Source organism: Oncorhynchus mykiss, chromosome 12 (genome assembly GCF_057628025.1).
Source record: "Oncorhynchus mykiss isolate SJ-2025 chromosome 12, ASM5762802v1, whole genome shotgun sequence".
Lineage (NCBI taxonomy): Eukaryota > Metazoa > Chordata > Actinopteri > Salmoniformes > Salmonidae > Oncorhynchus > Oncorhynchus mykiss.
Window position 1 is genome coordinate 15,853,223 of NC_143033.1, and position 21,352 is coordinate 15,874,574.

The 21,352-nt window shown below is 52.8% G+C and overlaps 1 protein-coding gene across 4 annotated transcripts in view; it reads left to right on the forward strand.

The window, feature by feature from the left end:
* Nucleotides 1-21,352, forward strand: part of LOC110536794 (band 4.1-like protein 4) — a 117,383-nt gene that overhangs the window by 85,120 nt on the left and 10,911 nt on the right. For all 4 annotated transcript variants that reach the window (XM_036936998.2, XM_036936999.2, XM_090191780.1 and 1 more), the window contains 4 exons: nucleotides 2,217-2,307; nucleotides 2,571-2,657; nucleotides 5,835-5,945; nucleotides 21,083-21,139. In XM_036936998.2, the coding sequence (XP_036792893.2) occupies nucleotides 2,217-2,307; nucleotides 2,571-2,657; nucleotides 5,835-5,945; nucleotides 21,083-21,139 (346 nt within the window). The remainder of the gene's footprint in view (nucleotides 1-2,216; nucleotides 2,308-2,570; nucleotides 2,658-5,834; nucleotides 5,946-21,082; nucleotides 21,140-21,352) is intronic.

Sequence of the window (21,352 nt, forward strand, 5' to 3'; positions counted from 1 at the left end):
CACCTTTACTCCACACACAGAGATGCATACAAAGCTCTCACCCACCCTCCATTTGGCAAATCCAACCATAATTATATTCTCCTGATTCCTGCTTACAAGCAAAAACTAAAACAGGAAGTACCAGGGACTCGCTCAATATGGAAGTGGTCAGATGACGCGGATGCTATACTACAGGATTGTTTTGCTAGCACAGACTGGAATATGTTCCGGGATTCATCCAATTGCATTGAGGAATACACCACCTCAGTCATAGGCTTCTTCAATAAGAGCTTCGATGACGCTCGTCGGATGTGGCAGGGCTTGAAAACTACTACAGACTACAAAGGGAAACCCAGACGCGAGCTGCCCAGTGACGCGAGCTTACCAGGCGAGCTAAATGCCTTTTATGCTCGCTTCGAGGCAAGCAACACTGAAGCATGCACGAGAGTACCAGCTGTTCTGGATGACTATGTGATAACACTCTCGGTAACCGATGTGAACAAAACCTTTAAATAGTTCAACATTCAAAGCCGCTGGGCCAGATGGATTGCAAGGGCGTGTACTCAAAGCATGTGCGGACAAACTGTCAAGTGTCTACTCTGACATTTTCAACCTTTCCCTGACCAAGTCTGTAATACCTTCATGTTTCAAGCAGACCAACATAGTCCCTGTGCCCAAGGAAGCGAAGGTAACCTGCCTAAATGATTACCACCCCGTGGCACTCACGTTGGTAGCCATGAAGTGCTTTGACAGGCTGGTCATGGCTCACATCAACAGCATCCTCCCGGACACCCTAGACCCACTCCAATTCGCATACCGCCCCAACAGATCCACAGATGACGCAGTCTCAATCTCACTCCACTCCGCCCTTTCTCATCTGGACAAAAGGAACACCTATGTGAGAATGCTGTTCATTGACTACAGCTCAGCATTCAACACCATAGTGCCCACGAAGCTCCTCACTAAGGTAAGGACTCTAGGACTAAACACCTCCCTCTGCAACTGGATCCTGGACTTCCTGACGGGCCACCCCCAGGTGGTAAGAGTAGGCAACAACACGTCTGCCACGCTGATCCAGGGGTGTGTACTTAGTTCCCTCCTGTACTCCCTGTTCACTCATGACTGCATGGCCAGGCATGACTCCAACATCATCATTAAGTTTGCTGACGACACAACAGTGGTAGGCCTGATTACCAACAGAGATGAGACTGCCTATAGGGAGGAGGCCAGAGAACTGGCAGTGTGGTACCAGGACAACAACCTCTCCCTCAATGTGAGCAAGACTAAGGAGCTGATTGTGGACTACAGGAAAAGGTGGGCCGAACAGGCCCCCATTAACATTAACGGGGCTGTAGTGGAGCGGGTCGAGTTTCAAGTTCCTTGGTGTCCACATCACCAACGAATTATCATGGTCCAAACATACCAAGACAGTCGATAAGAGGGCACAACAAAACATTTTCCCCTTCAGGAGACTGAAAAGATTCGGCATGGTTCCCCAGATCCTCAAAACGTTCTACAGCTGCACCATTGAGAGCATCCTCACCGGTTGCATCACCGCCTGGCATGGCAACTGCTCGGCGTCTGACTGTAAGGCGCCACAGAGGGTTGTGTGAACAGCCCAAAACATCACTAGGGCCAAGCTTCCTGCCATCCAGGACCTATATAATAGGCGTGTCAGAGGAAAGCCAATAAAATTGTCAGAGACTCCAGTCACCCAAGTTATAGACTGTTTTCTCTGCTTCCACACAGCAAGCGGTACCGGTGTGCCAAGTCTAGGACCAAAAGGTTCCTCAACAGCTTCTACCCCCAAGCCATCAGACTGCTGAACAATTCATAAAATCGCCACCGGACAATTTACATTGACCCCCCCTTTTGTACACTCGCTGTTTGTTTGTTACCTATTCATAGTCACTTCACCCCACCTACATGTACAGATTACCTCAACTAGCCTGTACCCCTGCACACTGACTCGGTACCGGTGCCCCCTGTATATAGCCTCGTTATTGTTATTCTATTGTTACTTTTTATTACTACTTTTTATTTTAGCCTACTTGGTAAATATGATCTTCTTCTTGAACTGCACTGTTGGTTATAAAGGTTAAGTAGGCATTTCACGGTAAAGTCTACACCTGTTGTATTCGGCGCATGTGACAAATAAAATTGGATTTGAAACAATGGAAAGAAAGAGGGAGGTTGGTTCAGCATTCAACCTTACAGAACATATGTTTTCCTTATAGGACTGAACAATGTGAATCGGTCCAACACAAAGACGGAGAATGAAGAAAAAGAGGGAACGACTAAGATTACAGCACAGTCAGCTTTGAAGAGGTATCAGACATGGGCAAGTGATGTGAGAGGAAAATGTAGAAAACCGTGTACGAATTAGAGAGGTGTTCAGTTTGAAACAAATGGAAAGGGGACAAAGACAGAAGGAAAGAAGGAAAGAAGGATAAATTGAGATGGATTGAGAGAATGCTTTTCCAATATCAGATAGTATCCTTGACAGCTCTTCGTACAACTGCTTAGCCCAGACCAAATACAGTCATGGTTGTATTTGTTTACCTGTTGTTTATTTGTTTATTGACCTTTAGCTCCATAGTAACCAAGACAGAGAATGGTGATCCAGAGGAACAGCGAGGGAAGCCCAGTGCACCATGGGATGAGAATGCCCCACAATGGTACAGTACTGTCTTTGCTCTAGGATGGATTGTATTGGTCATGTCGGACATGTACACATTACAATAGTTATTCCTGCTATGTGTTTGCATTGGTTCCATCATTCATATTTGGTGGATTAAACATCAGCACACACACACGTGAGACAGGCAGGAGAGGGATGGCAGCTAGGGTTAAGTAGATGTCCTTGTTCACCTTACTCACGACAACAACTGAGGAACAGAGCAAAGCACACATTTCATCAATGTAGGAGGCTAAACATAGAAAACCCTCCCAGCGGCTTTATCAAATTCACTGCTGGAAGCTGTATGTGTGAGAGCACAGTGACAGCCAGTTTGTGTCTATACGTCTCCCTCGTTCACAGTAGCGTGGTCCCAGATCTGTTAATACTGTCATGCCAAACAATGACCATAGGAGTTGGCAACACATTACAAACAGATCTGGGACCAGGCTAAGTTCATAGTGTTTGCACAGTAGCATGGAGACAGAGGCAAAGATATTGGTATTGGTATTTTATTAGGATCCCCATTAGCTGTTGCAAAGCAGCTACTCTTTCTGGGGTCCCCACAAAACATGATATAATACAGAATGACATCATACAGAACATCAATAGACAAGAACAGCTCAAGGACAGAACTACATAAAAAAAATTGAAAAAGGCACACATAGCCTACATATCAATGCATACAGTGCCTTGCGAAAGTATTCGGCCCCCTTGAACTTTGCGACCTTTTGCCACTTTTCAGGCTTCAAACATAAAGATATAAAACTGTATTTTTTTTGTGAAGAATCAACAACAAGTGGGACACAATCATGAAGTGGAACGACATTTATTGGATATTTCAAACTTTTTTAACAAATCAAAAACTGAAAAATTGGGCGTGCAAAATTATTCAGCCCCCTTAAGTTAATACTTTGTAGCGCCACCTTTTGCTGCGATTACAGCTGTAAGTCGCTTGGGGTATGTCTTTATCAGTTTTGCACATCGAGAGACTGAAATTTTTTCCCATTCCTCCTTGCAAAACAGCTCGAGCTCAGTGAGGTTGGATGGAGAGCATTTGTGAACAGCAGTTTTCAGTTATTTCCACAGATTCTCGATTGGATTCAGGTCTGGACTTTGACTTGGCCATTCTAACACCTGGATATGTTTATTTTTGAACCATTCCATTGTAGATTTTGCTTTATGTTTTGGATCATTGTTTTGTTGGAAGACAAATCTCCGTCCCAGTCTCAGGTCTTTTGCAGACTCCATCAGGTTTTCTTCCAGAATGGTCCTGTATTTGGCTCCATCCATCTTCCCATCAATTTTAACCATCTTCCCTGTCCCTGCTGAAGAAAAGCAGGCCCAAACCATGATGCTGCCACCACCATGTTTGACAGTGGGGATGGTGTGTTCAGCTGTGTTGCTTTTACGCCAAACATAACGTTTTGCATTGTTGCCAAAAAGTTCAATTTTGGTTTCATCTGACCAGAGCACTTTCTTCCACATGTTTGGTGTGTCTCCCAGGTGGCTTGTGGCAAACTTGAAACGACACTTTTTATGGATATCTTTAAGAAATGGCTTTCTTCTTGCCACTCTTCCATAAAGGCCAGATTTGTGCAATATACGACTGATTGTTGTCCTATGGACAGAGTCTCCCACCTCAGCTGTAGATCTCTGCAGTTCATCCAGAGTGATCATGGGCCCCTTGGCTGCATCTCTGATCAGTCTTCTCCTTGTATGAGCTGAAAGTTTAGAGGGACGGCCAGCTCTTGGTAGATTTGCAGTGGTCTGATACTCCTTCCATTTCAATATTATCGCTTGCACAGTGCTCCTTGGGATGTTTAAAGCTTGGGAAGTCTTTTTGTATCCAAATCCGGCTTTAAACTTCTTCACAACAGTATCTCGGACCTGCCTGGTGTGTTCCTTGTTCTTCATGATGCTCTCTGCGCTTTTAACGGACCTCTGAGACTATCACAGTGCAGGTGCATTTATACGGAGACTTGATTACACACAGGTGGATTGTATTTATCATCATTAGTCATTTAGGTCAACATTGGATCATTCAGAGATCCTCACTGAACTTCTGGAGAGAGTTTGCTGCACTGAAAGTAAAGGGGCTGAATAATTTTGCACGCCCAATTTTTCAGTTTTTGATTTGTTAAAAAAAGTTTTAAATATCCAATAAATGTCGTTCCACTTCATGATTGTGTCCCACTTGTTGTTGATTCTTCACAAACAAATACAGTTTTATATCTTTATGTTTGAAGCCTGAAATGTGGCAAAAGGTCGCAAAGTTCAAGGGGGCTGAATACTTTCGCAAGGCACTGTACACACAAACTATTTAGCGATGGGACTGTGTGGCTCAGTTGGTAGCGCATGGCATTTCCAACACCAGGGTTGTGGGTTTGATTCTCACTGGCGACCACTACTAAGGAATATAGAAATACGACTGGAAGTCGCTCTGGATAAGAGCTTCTGCTAAATGACAAAAATGTAACAGAACTGCCCATTCATATTCATCTTGATGAACTTGCAGAGCCGGTCTTCGTACAGAATTTCACCCTACTCCCTACATAGTGCTGTACTTTTGACCAGAGCCCTGATGAAAAGTAGTGCACTACATAGGGAATAGGTTGCCATTTCAGACATAGCCACTGTCTTCTGATGATAATTTAGTATTATCCAAGGCTATTTGCATATCAATGAGCTGGTTTCAACATTATTTCATCTCCATATTGATTTGTGTTATCTTGAGGCTGCGATGTGCTCCCTCTTTCCCTCTCAGGGGGCTGTGTGTGTGTGTGTGTGTGTGTGTACGTGTGTGTGTGTACGTGTGTGCGTGTGTGTGTGTGTGTCAGAGGGGCCTTATCTGAAACTAATGAATGCAGACAGACAGGATGTGTGTGAGGCCTGGGGTCACTAACCAGCAGCCATTGGTGTGACCTGTTGCCTTGGCATTTAGATGTATCCTCTGAGACTATGACGTCATCATCCTGCCATTTACTGACGTATCTGTGTCATTGTGGTTATGGCTAGGTGAAGAGGAATGTTGTCGTTTGTATCAGCGTGATGACTAAGGACTATACTTCAGAGTTTGTTTTTGCCAACAGATTATTCACTATATATGTGAATTATTGACAGCTAGCTGCCTGTCCTGATGGTAATTCTGATCAAGTTTCCTTGTTTTCCTCCCCAGTGGACTGTACAACACAGCAAACCAGCGAACCAAGTCGCCCAAATTTCTCAAAGCACGTGGTCGCACCCCTTCAGCAGGCAGCGGGAAGGAAACGTCCCAGAACCCACGCTCGTGTGTAGCCTTCTCCTATGACCTTTCACCTATGACATGTTAACCCACCTCACCTCTCCCCCCAATAGCTCAGCTGACACTAGCATGTACTGTCCATCAACTGTCCATGTGTACCTTATGCTCAGGGACGTCATGCCTCCCAAAAATCAGAGGGAGCCCAAAGTACATGAGGATACCTGGGGGGCTGGTCAGGAGGGTAGCCCCCCCTTTCGGAAGTTGGACATTTTTGCATTTTCAAAACACCTGAAACAGCTTTTTCCTGTAATCTAGAGCCATAATAATTATGCATATTTCTATGTAAAAAAATATATATTTTTCTGCATATCTAAGCATACCTCTTGAGCTGTCTGTATCCTTCTGACTGGTGTTAATTTTTTTAAAGAAACTAAATATGCTTCTCTGCTAAAATCTGGGTAAAAGATTGAAAGGAATGTGAGTCTTATTCAGCACATTTAGTAATTACTTGCTTTTCTAATGTCTACCAACCTTGCCAGCAGGCATGCCAGCTAGTTTGAAAGTTAGACAAGCTAGCTACTCTAACTTGATTGATATCCTGAAATGGCTTCTTGGTAGCTAGTTATCAGGTTGGGAGATTGGTAACCTATCTAGGTTAGCTAAAGACAACTTCATCAAATTGATAGGTGGATAGTAGTATTACAGAGAAACACCAACAGGACAAATCTGAGGGGGCACGTGGCCATGTGACCTCTATAGGTATGACACCTGTGCTGGTAGAGATGTGTTCCCTTCACCTAGCTAACCTAGGACATTTCACCTGTGCTGCCAATAACTGACAGTTATATGGACTGTCCATAACCTGACCAGCTGTGCTTCTTGTGCAGGTAGAAAGTGAACATTGGGTAGTGGCAGAAGAGAAAAAGAGGGGACAAGACTCGGGTAGCGGCAGAAGAGGAGAGGAGGAGACAGGACTCGGGTAGTGGCAGAAGAGGAGAGGAGGAGACAGGACTCGCGTAGTGGCAGAAGAGAAGAGGAGGGGACAGGATTCGGGTAGTGGCAGGAGAGGAGGAGACAGGACTCGGGTAGTGGCAGAAGAGGAGAGGAGGAGACAAGACTCAGGTAGTGGCAGAAGAGAAGAGGAGGAGACAGGACTCAGGTAGTGGCAGAAGAGGAGAGGAGGAGACAAGACTCAGGTAGTGGCAGAAGAGAAGAGGAGGAGACAGGACTCAGGTAGTGGCAGAAGAGAAGAGGAGGAGACAGGACTCGGGTAGTGGCAGAAGAGAAGAGGAGGAGACAGGACTCAGGTAGTGGCAGAAGAGGAGAGGAGGAGACAAGACTCAGGTAGTGGCAGAAGAGAAGAGGAGGAGACAGGACTCAGGTAGTGGCAGAAGAGGAGAGGAGGAGACAAGACTCAGGTAGTGGCAGAAGAGAGGAGGAGGAGACAGGACTCGGGGAGAGGCAGAAGAGGAGAGGAGGATACAGGACTCGGGTAGTGGCAGAAGAGGAGAGGAGGAGACAGGACTCAGGTAGTGGCAGAAGAGAAGAGAGGAGACAGGACTCGGGTAGTGGCAGAAGAGGAGAGAAGGAGACAGGACTCAGGTAGTGGCAGAAGAGGAGAGGAGACAGGACTCGGGTAGTGGCAGAAGAGGAGAGGAGGAGACAAGACTCAGGTAGTGGCAGAAGAGAAGAGGAGGAGACAGGACTCAGGTAGTGGCAGAAGAGGAGAGGAGGAGACAAGACTCAGGTAGTGGCAGAAGAGAAAAGGAGGAGACAGGACTCAGGTAGTGGCAGAAGAGGAGAGGAGGAGACAAGACTCAGGTAGTGGCAGAAGAGAAGAGGAGGAGACAGGACTCGGGTAGAGGCAGAAGAGGAGAGGAGGAGACAGGACTCGGGTAGTGGCAGAAGAGGAGAGGAGGAGACAGGACTCGGGTAGTGGCAGAAGAGGAGGAGACAGGACTCGGGTAGTGGCAGAAGAGGAGAGGAGGAGACAGGACTCGGGTAGTGGCAGAAGAGGAGAGGAGGAGACAGGACTCAGGTAGTGGCAGAAGAGAAGAGAGGAGACAGGACTCGGGTAGTGGCAGAAGAGGAGAGGAGGAGACAGGACTCAGGTAGTGGCAGAAGAGGAGAGGAGACAGGAGACAGGACTCAGGTAGTGGCAGAAGAGGACAGGAGACAGGACTTGGGTAGTGGCAGAAGAGGAGAGGAGGAGACAGGACTCAGGTAGTGGCAGAAGAGGAGAGGAGGAGACAAGACTCAGGTAGTGGCAGAAGAGGAGAGGAGGAGACATGACTCTGGTAGTGGCAGAAGAGGAGAGAAGGAGACAGGACTCGGGTAGTGGCAGAAGAGGAGAGGAGGAGACAGGACTCGGGTAGTGGCAGAAGAGGACGGGAGGGGACAGGAATCGGGTAGTGGCAGAAGAGGAGGAGACCGGACTCAGGTAGTGGCAGAAGAGGACGGGAGGGGACAGGAATCGGGTAGTGGCAGGAGAGGAGAGGTGGGGACAGGACTCAGGTAGTGGCGGAAGAGGACGGGAGGGGACAGGAATCGGGTAGTGGCAGGAGAGGAGAGGAGGGGACAGGACTCAGGTAGTGGCGGAAGAGGAGAGGAGGGGACAGGACTCTGGTAGTGGCAGAAGAGGAGAGGAGAGGAGGGGACAGGACAGGACTCCGGTAGTGGCAGAAGAGGAGAGGAGGGGACAGGACTCAGGTAGTGGCAGAAGAGGAGAGGAGGGGACAGGACTTGGGTAGTGGCAGAAGAGAAGAAGAGGAGACAGGACTCAGGTAGTGGCAGAAGAGGAGAGGAGGGGAGAGGACTCAAGTGGTGGCAGAAGAGGAGAGGAGGGGACAGGACTCGGGTAGTGGCAAAAGAGACAGTGAAGGGGACAGGACTTGGGTAGTGGCAGAAGAGGAGTGGAGGGGACAGGACTCTGGTAGTGGCAGAAGAGGAGAGGAGAGGAGGGGACAGGACTCAGGTAGTGGCAGAAGAAGAGAAGAGGGGACAGGACTCAGGTAGTGGCAGAAGAGGAGAGGAGGGGACAGGACTCGGGTAGTGGCAGAAGAGGAGAGGAGGAGACAGGACACGGGTAGTGGCAGAAGAGGAGAGGAGGAGACAGGACTCGGGTAGTGGCAGAAGAGGACGGGAGGGGACAGGAATCGGGTAGTTGCAGAAGAGGAGGAGACAGGACTCAGGTAGTGGCAGAAGAGGACGGGAGGGGACAGGAATCGGGTAGTGGCAGGAGAGGAGAGGAGGGGACAGGACTCAGGTAGTGGCGGAAGAGGACGGGAGGGGACAGGAATCGGGTAGTGGCAGGAGAGTAGAGGAGGGGACAGGACTCAGGTAGTGGCGGAAGAGGAGAGGAGGGGACAGGACTCAGGTCGTGGCTAAATAGACAGAGGAGGGGTCAGAACTCAGGTAGTGGCAGAAGAGGAGAGGAGTGGACAGGACTCTGGTAGTGGCAGAAGAGGATAGGAGAGGAGGGGACAGGACAGGACTCCGGTAGTGACAGAAGAGGAGAGGAGTGGACAGGACTCAGGTAGTGGCAGAAGAGGAGAGGAGGGGACAGGACTCGGGTAGTGGCAGAAGAGAAGAAGAGGAGACAGGACTCAGGTAGTGGCAGAAGAGGACAGGAGGGGACAGGACTCTGGTAGTGGCAGAAGAGGAGAGGAGAGGAGGGGACAGGACTCAGGTAGTGGCAGAAGAGAAGAGGAGGAGACAGGACTCGGGTAGTGGCAGAAGAGAAGAGGAGGAGACAGGACTCAGGTAGTGGCAGAAGAGGAGAGGAGGAGACAAGACTCAGGTAGTGGCAGAAGAGAAGAGGAGGAGACAGGACTCAGGTAGTGGCAGAAGAGGAGAGGAGGAGACAAGACTCAGGTAGTGGCAGAAGAGAGGAGGAGGAGACAGGACTCAGGTAGAGGCAGAAGAGGAGAGGAGGAGACAGGACTCGGGTAGTGGCAGAAGAGGAGAGGAGGAGACAGGACTCGGGTAGTGGCAGAAGAGGAGGAGACAGGACTCGGGTAGTGGCAGAAGAGGAGAGGAGGAGACAGGACTCGGGTAGTGGCAGAAGAGGAGAGGAGGAGACAGGACTCAGGTAGTGGCAGAAGAGAAGAGAGGAGACAGGACTCGGGTAGTGGCAGAAGAGGAGAGAAGGAGACAGGACTCAGGTAGTGGCAGAAGAGGAGAGGAGACAGGACTCGGGTAGTGGCAGAAGAGGAGAGGAGGAGACAAGACTCAGGTAGTGGCAGAAGAGAAGAGGAGGAGACAGGACTCAGGTAGTGGCAGAAGAGGAGAGGAGGAGACAAGACTCAGGTAGTGGCAGAAGAGAAGAGGAGGAGACAGGACTCAGGTAGTGGCAGAAGAGGAGAGGAGGAGACAAGACTCAGGTAGTGGCAGAAGAGAAGAGGAGGAGACAGGACTCGGGTAGAGGCAGAAGAGGAGAGGAGGAGACAGGACTCGGGTAGTGGCAGAAGAGGAGAGGAGGAGACAGGACTCGGGTAGTGGCAGAAGAGGAGAGGAGGAGACAGGACTCGGGTAGTGGCAGAAGAGGAGAGGAGGAGACAGGACTCGGGTAGTGGCAGAAGAGGAGAGGAGGAGACAGGACTCAGGTAGTGGCAGAAGAGAAGAGAGGAGACAGGACTCGGGTAGTGGCAGAAGAGGAGAGGAGGAGACAGGACTCAGGTAGTGGCAGAAGAGGAGAGGAGACAGGAGACAGGACTCAGGTAGTGGCAGAAGAGGAGAGGAGACAGGACTTGGGTAGTGGCAGAAGAGGAGAGGAGGAGACAGGACTCAGGTAGTGGCAGAAGAGGAGAGGAGGAGACAAGACTCAGGTAGTGGCAGAAGAGGAGAGGAGGAGACATGACTCTGGTAGTGGCAGAAGAGGAGAGAAGGAGACAGGACTCGGGTAGTGGCAGAAGAGGAGAGGAGGAGACAGGACTCGGGTAGTGGCAGAAGAGGACGGGATGGGACAGGAATCGGGTAGTGGCAGAAGAGGAGGAGACCGGACTCAGGTAGTGGCAGAAGAGGATGGGAGGGGACAGGAATCGGGTAGTGGCAGGAGAGGAGAGGTGGGGACAGGACTCAGGTAGTGGCGGAAGAGGACGGGAGGGGACAGGAATCGGGTAGTGGCAGGAGAGGAGAGGAGGGGACAGGACTCAGGTAGTGGCGGAAGAGGAGAGGAGGGGACAGGACTCTGGTAGTGGCAGAAGAGGAGAGGAGGGGACAGGACTCAGGTAGTGGCAGAAGAGGAGAGGAGGGGACAGGACTCCGGTAGTGGCAGAAGAGGAGAGGAGGGGACAGGACTCAGGTAGTGGCAGAAGAGGAGAGGAGGGGACAGGACTTGGGTAGTGGCAGAAGAGAAGAAGAGGAGACAGGACTCAGGTAGTGGCAGAAGAGGAGAGGAGGGGAGAGGACTCAAGTAGTGGCAGAAGAGGAGAGGAGGGGACAGGACTCGGGTAGTGGCAAAAGAGACAGTGAAGGGGACAGGACTTGGGTAGTGGCAGAAGAGGAGTGGAGGGGACAGGACTCTGGTAGTGGCAGAAGAGGAGAGGAGAGGAGGGGACAGGACTCAGGTAGTGGCAGAAGAGGAGAGGAGGGGACAGGACTCAGGTAGTGGCAGAAGAGGAGAGGAGGGGACAGGACTCGGGTAGTGGCAGAAGAGGAGAGGAGGAGACAGGACACGGGTAGTGGCAGAAGAGGAGAGGAGGAGACAGGACTCGGGTAGTGGCAGAAGAGGACGGGAGGGGACAGGAATCGGGTAGTTGCAGAAGAGGAGGAGACAGGACTCAGGTAGTGGCAGAAGAGGACGGGAGGGGACAGGAATCGGGTAGTGGCAGGAGAGGAGAGGAGGGGACAGGACTCAGGTAGTGGCGGAAGAGGAGAGGAGGGGACAGGACTCAGGTCGTGGCTAAATAGACAGAGGAGGGGTCAGAACTCAGGTAGTGGCAGAAGAGGAGAGGAGTGGACAGGACTCTGGTAGTGGCAGAAGAGGATAGGAGAGGAGGGGACAGGACAGGACTCCGGTAGTGACAGAAGAGGAGAGGAGTGGACAGGACTCAGGTAGTGGCAGAAGAGGAGAGGAGGGGACAGGACTCGGGTAGTGGCAGAAGAGAAGAAGAGGAGACAGGACTCAGGTAGTGGCAGAAGAGGACAGGAGGGGACAGGACTCTGGTAGTGGCAGAAGAGGAGAGGAGAGGAGGGGACAGGACTCAGGTAGTGGCAGAAGAGGAGAGGAGGGGACAGGACTCAAGTAGTGGCAGAAGAGGAGAGGAGGGGACAGGACTCGGGTAGTGGCAAAAGAGACAGTGAAGGGGACAGGACTTGGGTACTGGCAGAAGAGGAAAGGAGGGGACAGGACTCTGGTAGTGGCAGAAGAGGAGAGGAGAGGAGGGGACAGGACTCAGGTAGTGGCAGAAGAGGAGAGGAGGGGACAGGACTCAGGTAGTGGCAGAAGAGGAGAGGAGGGGACAGGACTCGGGTAGTGGCAGAAGAGGAGAGGAGGAGACAGGACTCGGGTAGTGGCAGAAGAGGAGAGGAGGGGACAGGACTCAGGTAGTGGCAGAAGAGGAGAGGAGGGGACAGGACTCGGGTAGTGGCAGAAAAGGAGAGGAGGGGACAGGACTCAGGTAGTGGCAGAAGAGGAGAGGAGGGGACAGGACTCGGGTAGTGGCAGAAGTGGAGAGGAGGGGACAGGACTCGGGTAGTGGCAAAAGAGACAGTGGAGGGGACAAGACTTGGGTAGTGGCAGAAGAGGAGAGGAAGGGACGGGACTCGGGTAGTGGCAGAAAAGAAGAGGAAGGGACAGGACTCAGGTAGTGGCAGAAGAGGAGAGGAGGAGACAAGACTCAGGTAGTGGCAGAAGAGAAGAGGAGGAGACAGGACTCGGGTAGAGGCAGAAGAGGAGAGGAGGAGACAGGACTCGGGTAGTGGCAGAAGAGGAGAGGAGGAGACAGGACTCGGGTAGTGGCAGAAGAGGAGGAGACAGGACTCGGGTAGTGGCAGAAGAGGAGAGGAGGAGACAGGACTCGGGTAGTGGCAGAAGAGGAGAGGAGGAGACAGGACTCAGGTAGTGGCAGAAGAGAAGAGAGGAGACAGGACTCGGGTAGTGGCAGAAGAGGAGAGGAGAGGAGGGGACAGGACTCAGGTAGTGGCAGAAGAGGAGAGGAGGGGACAGGACTCAGGTAGTGGCAGAAGAGGAGAGGAGGGGACAGGACTCGGGTAGTGGCAGAAGAGGAGAGGAGGAGACAGGACACGGGTAGTGGCAGAAGAGGAGAGGAGGAGACAGGACTCGGGTAGTGGCAGAAGAGGACGGGAGGGGACAGGAATCGGGTAGTTGCAGAAGAGGACGGGAGGGGACAGGAATCGGGTAGTGGCAGGAGAGGAGAGGAGGGGACAGGACTCAGGTAGTGGCGGAAGAGGACGGGAGGGGACAGGAATCGGGTAGTGGCAGGAGAGGAGAGGAGGGGACAGGACTCAGGTAGTGGCGGAAGAGGAGAGGAGGGGACAGGACTCAGGTCGTGGCTAAATAGACAGAGGAGGGGTCAGAACTCAGGTAGTGGCAGAAGAGGAGAGGAGTGGACAGGACTCTGGTAGTGGCAGAAGAGGATAGGAGAGGAGGGGACAGGACAGGACTCCGGTAGTGACAGAAGAGGAGAGGAGTGGACAGGACTCAGGTAGTGGCAGAAGAGGAGAGGAGGGGACAGGACTCGGGTAGTGGCAGAAGAGAAGAAGAGGAGACAGGACTCAGGTAGTGGCAGAAGAGGACAGGAGGGGACAGGACTCTGGTAGTGGCAGAAGAGGAGAGGAGAGGAGGGGACAGGACTCAGGTAGTGGCAGAAGAGGAGAGGAGGGGACAGGACTCAAGTAGTGGCAGAAGAGGAGAGGAGGGGACAGGACTCGGGTAGTGGCAAAAGAGACAGTGAAGGGGACAGGACTTGGGTACTGGCAGAAGAGGAAAGGAGGGGACAGGACTCTGGTAGTGGCAGAAGAGGAGAGGAGAGGAGGGGACAGGACTCAGGTAGTGGCAGAAGAGGAGAGGAGGGGACAGGACTCGGGTAGTGGCAGAAGAGGAGAGGAGGAGACAGGACTCGGGTAGTGGCAGAAGAGGAGAGGAGGGGACAGGACTCAGGTAGTGGCAGAAGAGGAGAGGAGGGAGCAGGACTCGGGTAGTGGCAGAAAAGGAGAGGAGGGGACAGGACTCAGGTAGTGGCAGAAGAGGAGAGGAGGGGACAGGACTCGGGTAGTGGCAGAAGTGGAGAGGAGGGGACAGGACTCGGGTAGTGGCAAAAGAGACAGTGGAGGGGACAAGACTTGGGTAGTGGCAGAAGAGGAGAGGAAGGGACGGGACTCGGGTAGTGGCAGAAAAGAAGAGGAAGGGACAGGACTCAGGTAGTGGCAGAAGAGGAGAGGAGGAGACAAGACTCAGGTAGTGGCAGAAGAGAAGAGGAGGAGACAGGACTCGGGTAGAGGCAGAAGAGGAGAGGAGGAGACAGGACTCGGGTAGTGGCAGAAGAGGAGAGGAGGAGACAGGACTCGGGTAGTGGCAGAAGAGGAGGAGACAGGACTCGGGTAGTGGCAGAAGAGGAGAGGAGGAGACAGGACTCGGGTAGTGGCAGAAGAGGAGAGGAGGAGACAGGACTCAGGTAGTGGCAGAAGAGAAGAGAGGAGACAGGACTCGGGTAGTGGCAGAAGAGGAGAGGAGAGGAGGGGACAGGACTCAGGTAGTGGCAGAAGAGGAGAGGAGGGGACAGGACTCAGGTAGTGGCAGAAGAGGAGAGGAGGGGACAGGACTCGGGTAGTGGCAGAAGAGGAGAGGAGGAGACAGGACACGGGTAGTGGCAGAAGAGGAGAGGAGGAGACAGGACTCGGGTAGTGGCAGAAGAGGACGGGAGGGGACAGGAATCGGGTAGTTGCAGAAGAGGAGGAGACAGGACTCAGGTAGTGGCAGAAGAGGACGGGAGGGGACAGGAATCGGGTAGTGGCAGGAGAGGAGAGGAGGGGACAGGACTCAGGTAGTGGCGGAAGAGGACGGGAGGGGACAGGAATCGGGTAGTGGCAGGAGAGGAGAGGAGGGGACAGGACTCAGGTAGTGGCGGAAGAGGAGAGGAGGGGACAGGACTCAGGTCGTGGCTAAATAGACAGAGGAGGGGTCAGAACTCAGGTAGTGGCAGAAGAGGAGAGGAGTGGACAGGACTCTGGTAGTGGCAGAAGAGGATAGGAGAGGAGGAGACAGGACAGGACTCCGGTAGTGACTGAAGAGGAGAGGAGGGGACAGGACTCAGGTAGTGGCAGAAGAGGAGAGGAGGGGACAGGACTCGGGTAGTGGCAGAAGAGAAGAAGAGGAGACAGGACTCAGGTAGTGGCAGAAGAGGACAGGAGGGGACAGGACTCTGGTAGTGGCAGAAGAGGAGAGGAGAGGAGGGGACAGGACTCAGGTAGTGGCAGAAGAGGAGAGGAGGGGACAGGACTCAAGTAGTGGCAGAAGAGGAGAGGAGGGGACAGGACTCGGGTAGTGGGAAAAGAGACAGTGAAGGGGACAGGACTTGGGTACTGGCAGAAGAGGAAAGGAGGGGACAGGACTCTGGTAGTGGCAGAAGAGGAGAGGAGAGGAGGGGACAGGACTCAGGTAGTGGCAGAAGAGGAGAGGAGGGGACAGGACTCGGGTAGTGGCAGAAGAGGAGAGGAGGAGACAGGACTCGGGTAGTGGCAGAAGAGGAGAGGAGGGGACAGGACTCAGGTAGTGGCAGAAGAGGAGAGGAGGGGACAGGACTCGGGTAGTGGCAGAAGAGGAGAGGAGGGGACTCAGGTAGTGGCAGAAGAGGAGAGGAGGGGACAGGACTCGGGTAGTGGCAGAAGAGGAGAGGAGGGGACAGGACTCGGGTAGTGGCAAAAGAGACAGTGGAGGGGACAGGACTTGGGTAGTGGCAGAAGAGGGGAGGAAGGGACGGGACACGGGTAGTGGCAGAAAAGGAGAGGAAGGGACAGGACTCAGGTAGTAGCAGAAGAGGAGATGAGGGGACAGGACTCAGGTAGTGGAAGAAGAGGAGAGGACAGAACTCAGGTAGTTGCAGAAGAGGAGAGGAGGGGACAGGACTCAAATAGTGGCAGAAGAGGAGAGGACAGGACTTGGGTTGTGGCAGAATAGGAGAGAAGGGGACAGGACTCGGTTAGTGGCAGACGAGGAAAGGAGGGGACAGGACTCGGGTAGTGGCAAAAGAGGAGAGGAGGGGACAGGACAGGACTCAGGTAGTGGCAGATGAGACAGAGCAGGGGACAGGACTCAAGTAGTGGCAGACGAGACAGAGCAGGGGACAGGACTCAAGTAGTGGCAGAAGAGACAGAGCAGGGGACAGGACTCAAGTAGTGGCAGAAGAGACAGAGCAGGGGACAGGACTCAAGTAGTGGCAGAAGAGGAGAGGAGTGGACAGGACTCGGGTAGTGGCAGAATAAGGGAGGAGGGGACAGGACTCGGGTAGTGGCAGAATATGGGAGGAGGGGACAGGACTCGGGTAGTGGCAGAGTAAGGGAGGAGGGGACAGGACTTGGGTAGTGGCAGATGAGGAGAGGAGGGACAGGACTTAGGTAATGGAAGAAGAGGAGAGGAGGGGACAGGACTCCGGTAGTGGCAGAAGAGGAGAGGAGGGGACAGGACTCGGGTAGTGGCAGAAGAGGAGAGGAGGGGACAGGACAGGACTCCGGTAGTGGCAGAAGAGGAGAGGAGGGGACAGGACTCAGGTAGTGGCAGAAGAGGAGAGGAGGGGACAGGACTCGGGTATTGGCAGAAGAGAAGAAGAGGAGACAGGACTCAGGTAGTGGCAGAAGAGGACAGGAGGGGACAGGACTCTGGTAGTGGCAGAAGAGGAGAGGAGAGGAGGGGACAGGACTCGGGTAGTGGCAGAAGAGGAGAGGAGGGGACAGGACTCAAGTAGTGGCAGAAGAGGAGAGGAGGGGACAGGACTCGTGTAGTGGCAATAGAGACAGTGGAGGGGACAGGACTTGGGTAGTGGCAGAAGAGGAGAGGAGGGGACAGGATTCAGGTAGTGGCAGAAGAGGAGAGGAGGGGACAGGACTCTGTAGTGGCAGAAGAGGAGAGGAGGGGACAGGATTCAGGTAGTGGCAGAAGAGGAGAGGAGGGGACAGGACTCGGTAGTGGCAGAAGAGGAGAGGAGGGGACAGGACTCGGGTAGTGGCAGAATAAGGGAGGAGGGGACAGGACTCAAGTAGTGGCAGAAGAGACAGAGCAGGGGACAGGACTCAAGTAGTGGCAGAAGAGACAGAGCAGGGGACAGGACTCAAGTAGTGGCAGAAGAGACAGAGCAGGGGACAGGACTCAAGTAGTGGCAGAAGAGACAGAGCAGGGGACAGGACTCAAGTAGTGGCAGAAGAGACAGAGCAGGGGACAGGACTCAAGTAGTGGCAGAAGAGGAGAGGAGTGGACAGGACTTGGGTAGTGGCAGAATAAGGGAGGAGGGGACAGGACTCAAGTAGTGGCAGAAGAGACAGAGCAGGGGACAGGACTCAAGTAGTGGCAGAAGAGACAGAGCAGGGGACAGGACTCAAGTAGTGGCAGAAGAGGAGAGGAGTGGAGGGGACAGGACTCAGGTAGTGGCAGAAGAGGAGAGGAGGGGACAGGATTCAGGTAGTGGCAGAAGAGGAGAGGAGGGGACAGGACTCGGTAGTGGCAGAAGAGGAGAGGAGGGGACAGGACTCGGGTAGTGGCAGAATAAGGGAGGAGGGGACAGGACTCAAGTAGTGGCAGAAGAGACAGAGCAGGGGACAGGACTCAAGTAGTGGCAGAAGAGACAGAGCAGGGGACAGGACTCAAGTAGTGGCAGAAGAGGAGAGGAGTGGACAAGACTCGGGTAGTGGCAGAATAAGGGAGGAGGGGACAGGACTCGGGTAGTGGCAGAATATGGGAGGAGGGGACAGGACTCGGGTAGTGGCAGAATAAGGGAGGAGGGGACAGGACTTGGGTAGTGGCAGATGAGGAGAGGAGGGACAGGACTTAGGTAATGGAAGAAGAGGAGAGGAGGGGACAGGACTCCGGTAGTGGCAGAAGAGGAGAGGAGGGGACAGGACTCGGGTAGTGGCAGAAGAGGAGAGGAGGGGACAGGACTCTGGTAGTGGCAGAAGAGGAGAGGAGAGGAGGGGACAGGACAGGACTCCGGTAGTGGCAGAAGAGGAGAGGAGGGGACAGGACTCAGGTAGTGGCAGAAGAGGAGGGGAGGGGACAGGACTCGGGTAGTGGCAAAAGAGGAGAGGAGGGGACAGGACAGGACTCAGGTAGTGGCAGATGAGACAGAGCAGGGGACAGGACTCAAGTAGTGGCAGACGAGACAGAGCAGGGGACAGGACTCAAGTAGTGGCAGAAGAGACAGAGCAGGGGACAGGACTCAAGTAGTGGCAGAAGAGACAGAGCAGGGGACAGGACTCAAGTAGTGGCAGAAGAGACAGAGCAGGGGACAGGACTCAAGTAGTGGCAGAAGAGGAGAGGAGTGGACAGGACTTGGGTAGTGGCAGAATAAGGGAGGAGGGGACAGGACTCGGGTAGTGGCAGAATATGGGAGGAGGGGACAGGACTCGGGTAGTGGCAGAATAAGGGAGGAGGGGACAGGACTTGGGTAGTGGCAGATGAGGAGAGGAGGGACAGGACTTAGGTAATGGAAGAAGAGGAGAGGAGGGGACAGGACTCCGGTAGTGGCAGAAGAGGAGAGGAGGGGACAGGACTCGGGTAGTGGCGGAAGAGGAGAGGAGGGGACAGGACTCTGGTAGTGGCAGAAGAGGAGAGGAGAGGAGGGGACAGGACAGGACTCCGGTAGTGGCAGAAGAGGAGAGGAGGGGACAGGACTCAGGTAGTGGCAGAAGAGGAGAGGAGGGGACAGGACTCAGGTAGTGGCAGAAGAGGAGAGGAGGGGACAGGACTCGGGTAGTGGCAGAAGAGGAGAGGAGGGGACAGGACTCGGGTAGTGGCAAAAGAGACATTGGAGGGGACAGGACTTGGGTAGTGGCAGAAGAGGAGAGGAAGGGACGGGACTCGGGTAGTGGCAGAAAAGGAGATGAAGGGACAGGACTCAGGTAGTGGCAGAAGAGGAGAGGAGGGGACAGGACTCAGGTAGTGGCAGAAGAGGAGAGGACAGAACTCAGGTAGTTGCAGAAGAGGAGAGGAGGGGACAGGACTCAAATAGTGGCAGAAGAGGAGAGGACAGGACTCGGGTTGTGGCAGAATAGGAGAGAAGGGGACAGGACTCAGTTAGTGGCAGACGAGGAGAGGAGGGGACAGGACTTGGGTAGTGGCAAAAGAGCAGAGGAGGGGACAGGACAGGACTCAGGTAGTGGCAGATGAGACAGAGCAGGGGACAGGACTCAAGTAGTGGCAGACGAGACAGAGCAGGGGACAGGACTCAAGTAGTGGCAGAAGAGACAGAGCAGGGGACAGGACTCAAGTAGTGGCAGAAGAGGAGAGGAGTGGACAGGACTCGGGTAGTGGCAGAATAAGGGAGGAGGGGACAGGACTCGGGTAGTGGCAGAATAAGGGAGGAGGTGACAGGACTTGGGTAGTGGCAGAAGAGGAGAGGAGGGACAGGACTTAGGTAATGGAAGAAGAGGAGAGGAGGGGACAGGACTCCGGTAGTGGCAGAAGAGGAGAAGAGGGGACAGGACTCGGGTAGTGGCAAAAGAGAAGAGGAGGGGACAGGACTCGGGTAGTGGCAGAAGAGGAGAGGAGGGGACAGGACTCGGGTAGTGGCAAAAGAGAAGAGGAGGGGACAGGACTCGGGTAGTGGCAGAAGAGGAGAGGAGGGACAGGACTCGGGTAGTGGCAGAAGAGGAGAGGAGGGACAGGACTCAGGTAGTGGCAGAAGAGGAGAGGAGGGACAGGACTCAGGTAGTGGCAGAAGAGGAGAGGAGGGGACAGGACTCGGGTAGTGGCAGAAGAGGAGAGGAGGGGACAGGACTCAAGTAGTGGCAGAAGAGGAGAGGAGGGGACAGGACTCAAGTAGTGGCAGAAGAGGAGAGGAGGGGACAGGACTCAAGTAGTGGCAGAAGAGGAGAGGAGGGGACAGGACTCCGGTAGTGGCAGAAGAGGAGAGGAGGTGACAGGACTCGGTTAGTGGCAGAAGAGGAGAGGAGGGGACAGGACTCAGGTAGTGGCAAAAGAGAAGAGGAGGGGACAGGACTCGGGTAGTGGCAGAAGAGGAGAGGAGGGACAGGACTCAGGTAGTGGCAGAAGAGGAGAGGAGGGGACAGGACTCAAGTAGTGGCAGAAGAGGAGAGGAGGGACAGGACTCAAGTAGTGGCAGAAGAGGAGAGGAGGGACAGGACTCAAGTAGTGGCAGAAGAGGAGAGGAGGGGACAGGACTCAAGTAGTGGCAGAAGAGGAGAAGAGGGGACAGGACTCAAGTAGTGGCAGAAGAGGAGAGGAGGGGACAGGACTCAAGTAGTGGCAGAAGAGGAGAGGACTGGACTCAGGAGGCTGCAGAAAAGAGGAGGACAGGAGAATACATCTATGTTGCTCTTTCAGTAATTTCCCCTTTGAAAAGTACATATATGGGATAATGTTGCCCTCTAGTGGTATAATGTGGAACTAACTGTTGAGCCTGTACAGTTCTTGCTCCACTATTAGCATTACGCACAATATTGTGGGTATGTGTATACCAAAACATGCTTACCTTATAACAGCTGATAATTGTTCCTATACAAGCAGTTAATTACCAAATAAATAAATACATGTGTCTATACTGTACTGAAGCTACTGCAAAGGTCACATAGTAGTGTGTTTGTATGAAGTTGACCATTCTAGTAATCAAATACCAGATTTGTACTTCATGTTATTTTAATATGAATGAGTGATAAAGGTTAGTCTGGGCTGTGTCTGTTGTGGGGCAGAGATGCAGAATTTCTGGGTAGAAACCCTGAATCAGATTAACCCCTGGGGTTTGTGGCCAATGAAGCACTCTCTTTGAATAGATACCAATTATCATAAATCATAGTGGGACAGATGCTCTCACTTTTAAGTCAGAGTCATTCATGTTTAGGTTGATGATTAAAACATGTCAAACTCATCAACACTCTCTGTTTAATAGTAGTTGTAACATGACAGTGACATTCCTCTGATGTCTAATAGTAACAACATGACAGTGACTCTCTGATAATAACATGACAGTAATAACTTCTGTGATATGATCCCTCAGGAAAGGCCAGGCCAGTGATCCAACAGATCCCCCGAACCAGAACGATCAGCAAAGGAGGTACAGTTAGCTTACAGTACTGCATGCAAAATTCTTCAGTTCTGAACCTCTGTCCTCTCTGCAACTAAAGGGTCACATCTTTACATCCCTACGTTCCACACAGACTTAGACAAGTCAGATAAACCCAGTGACTTGCCAAGATTGTCATTGATGTGCTGTGTTGTAATGTAGCAGCACCACAAATCCACCGTTGGAGCTCTACAGGGATGACGA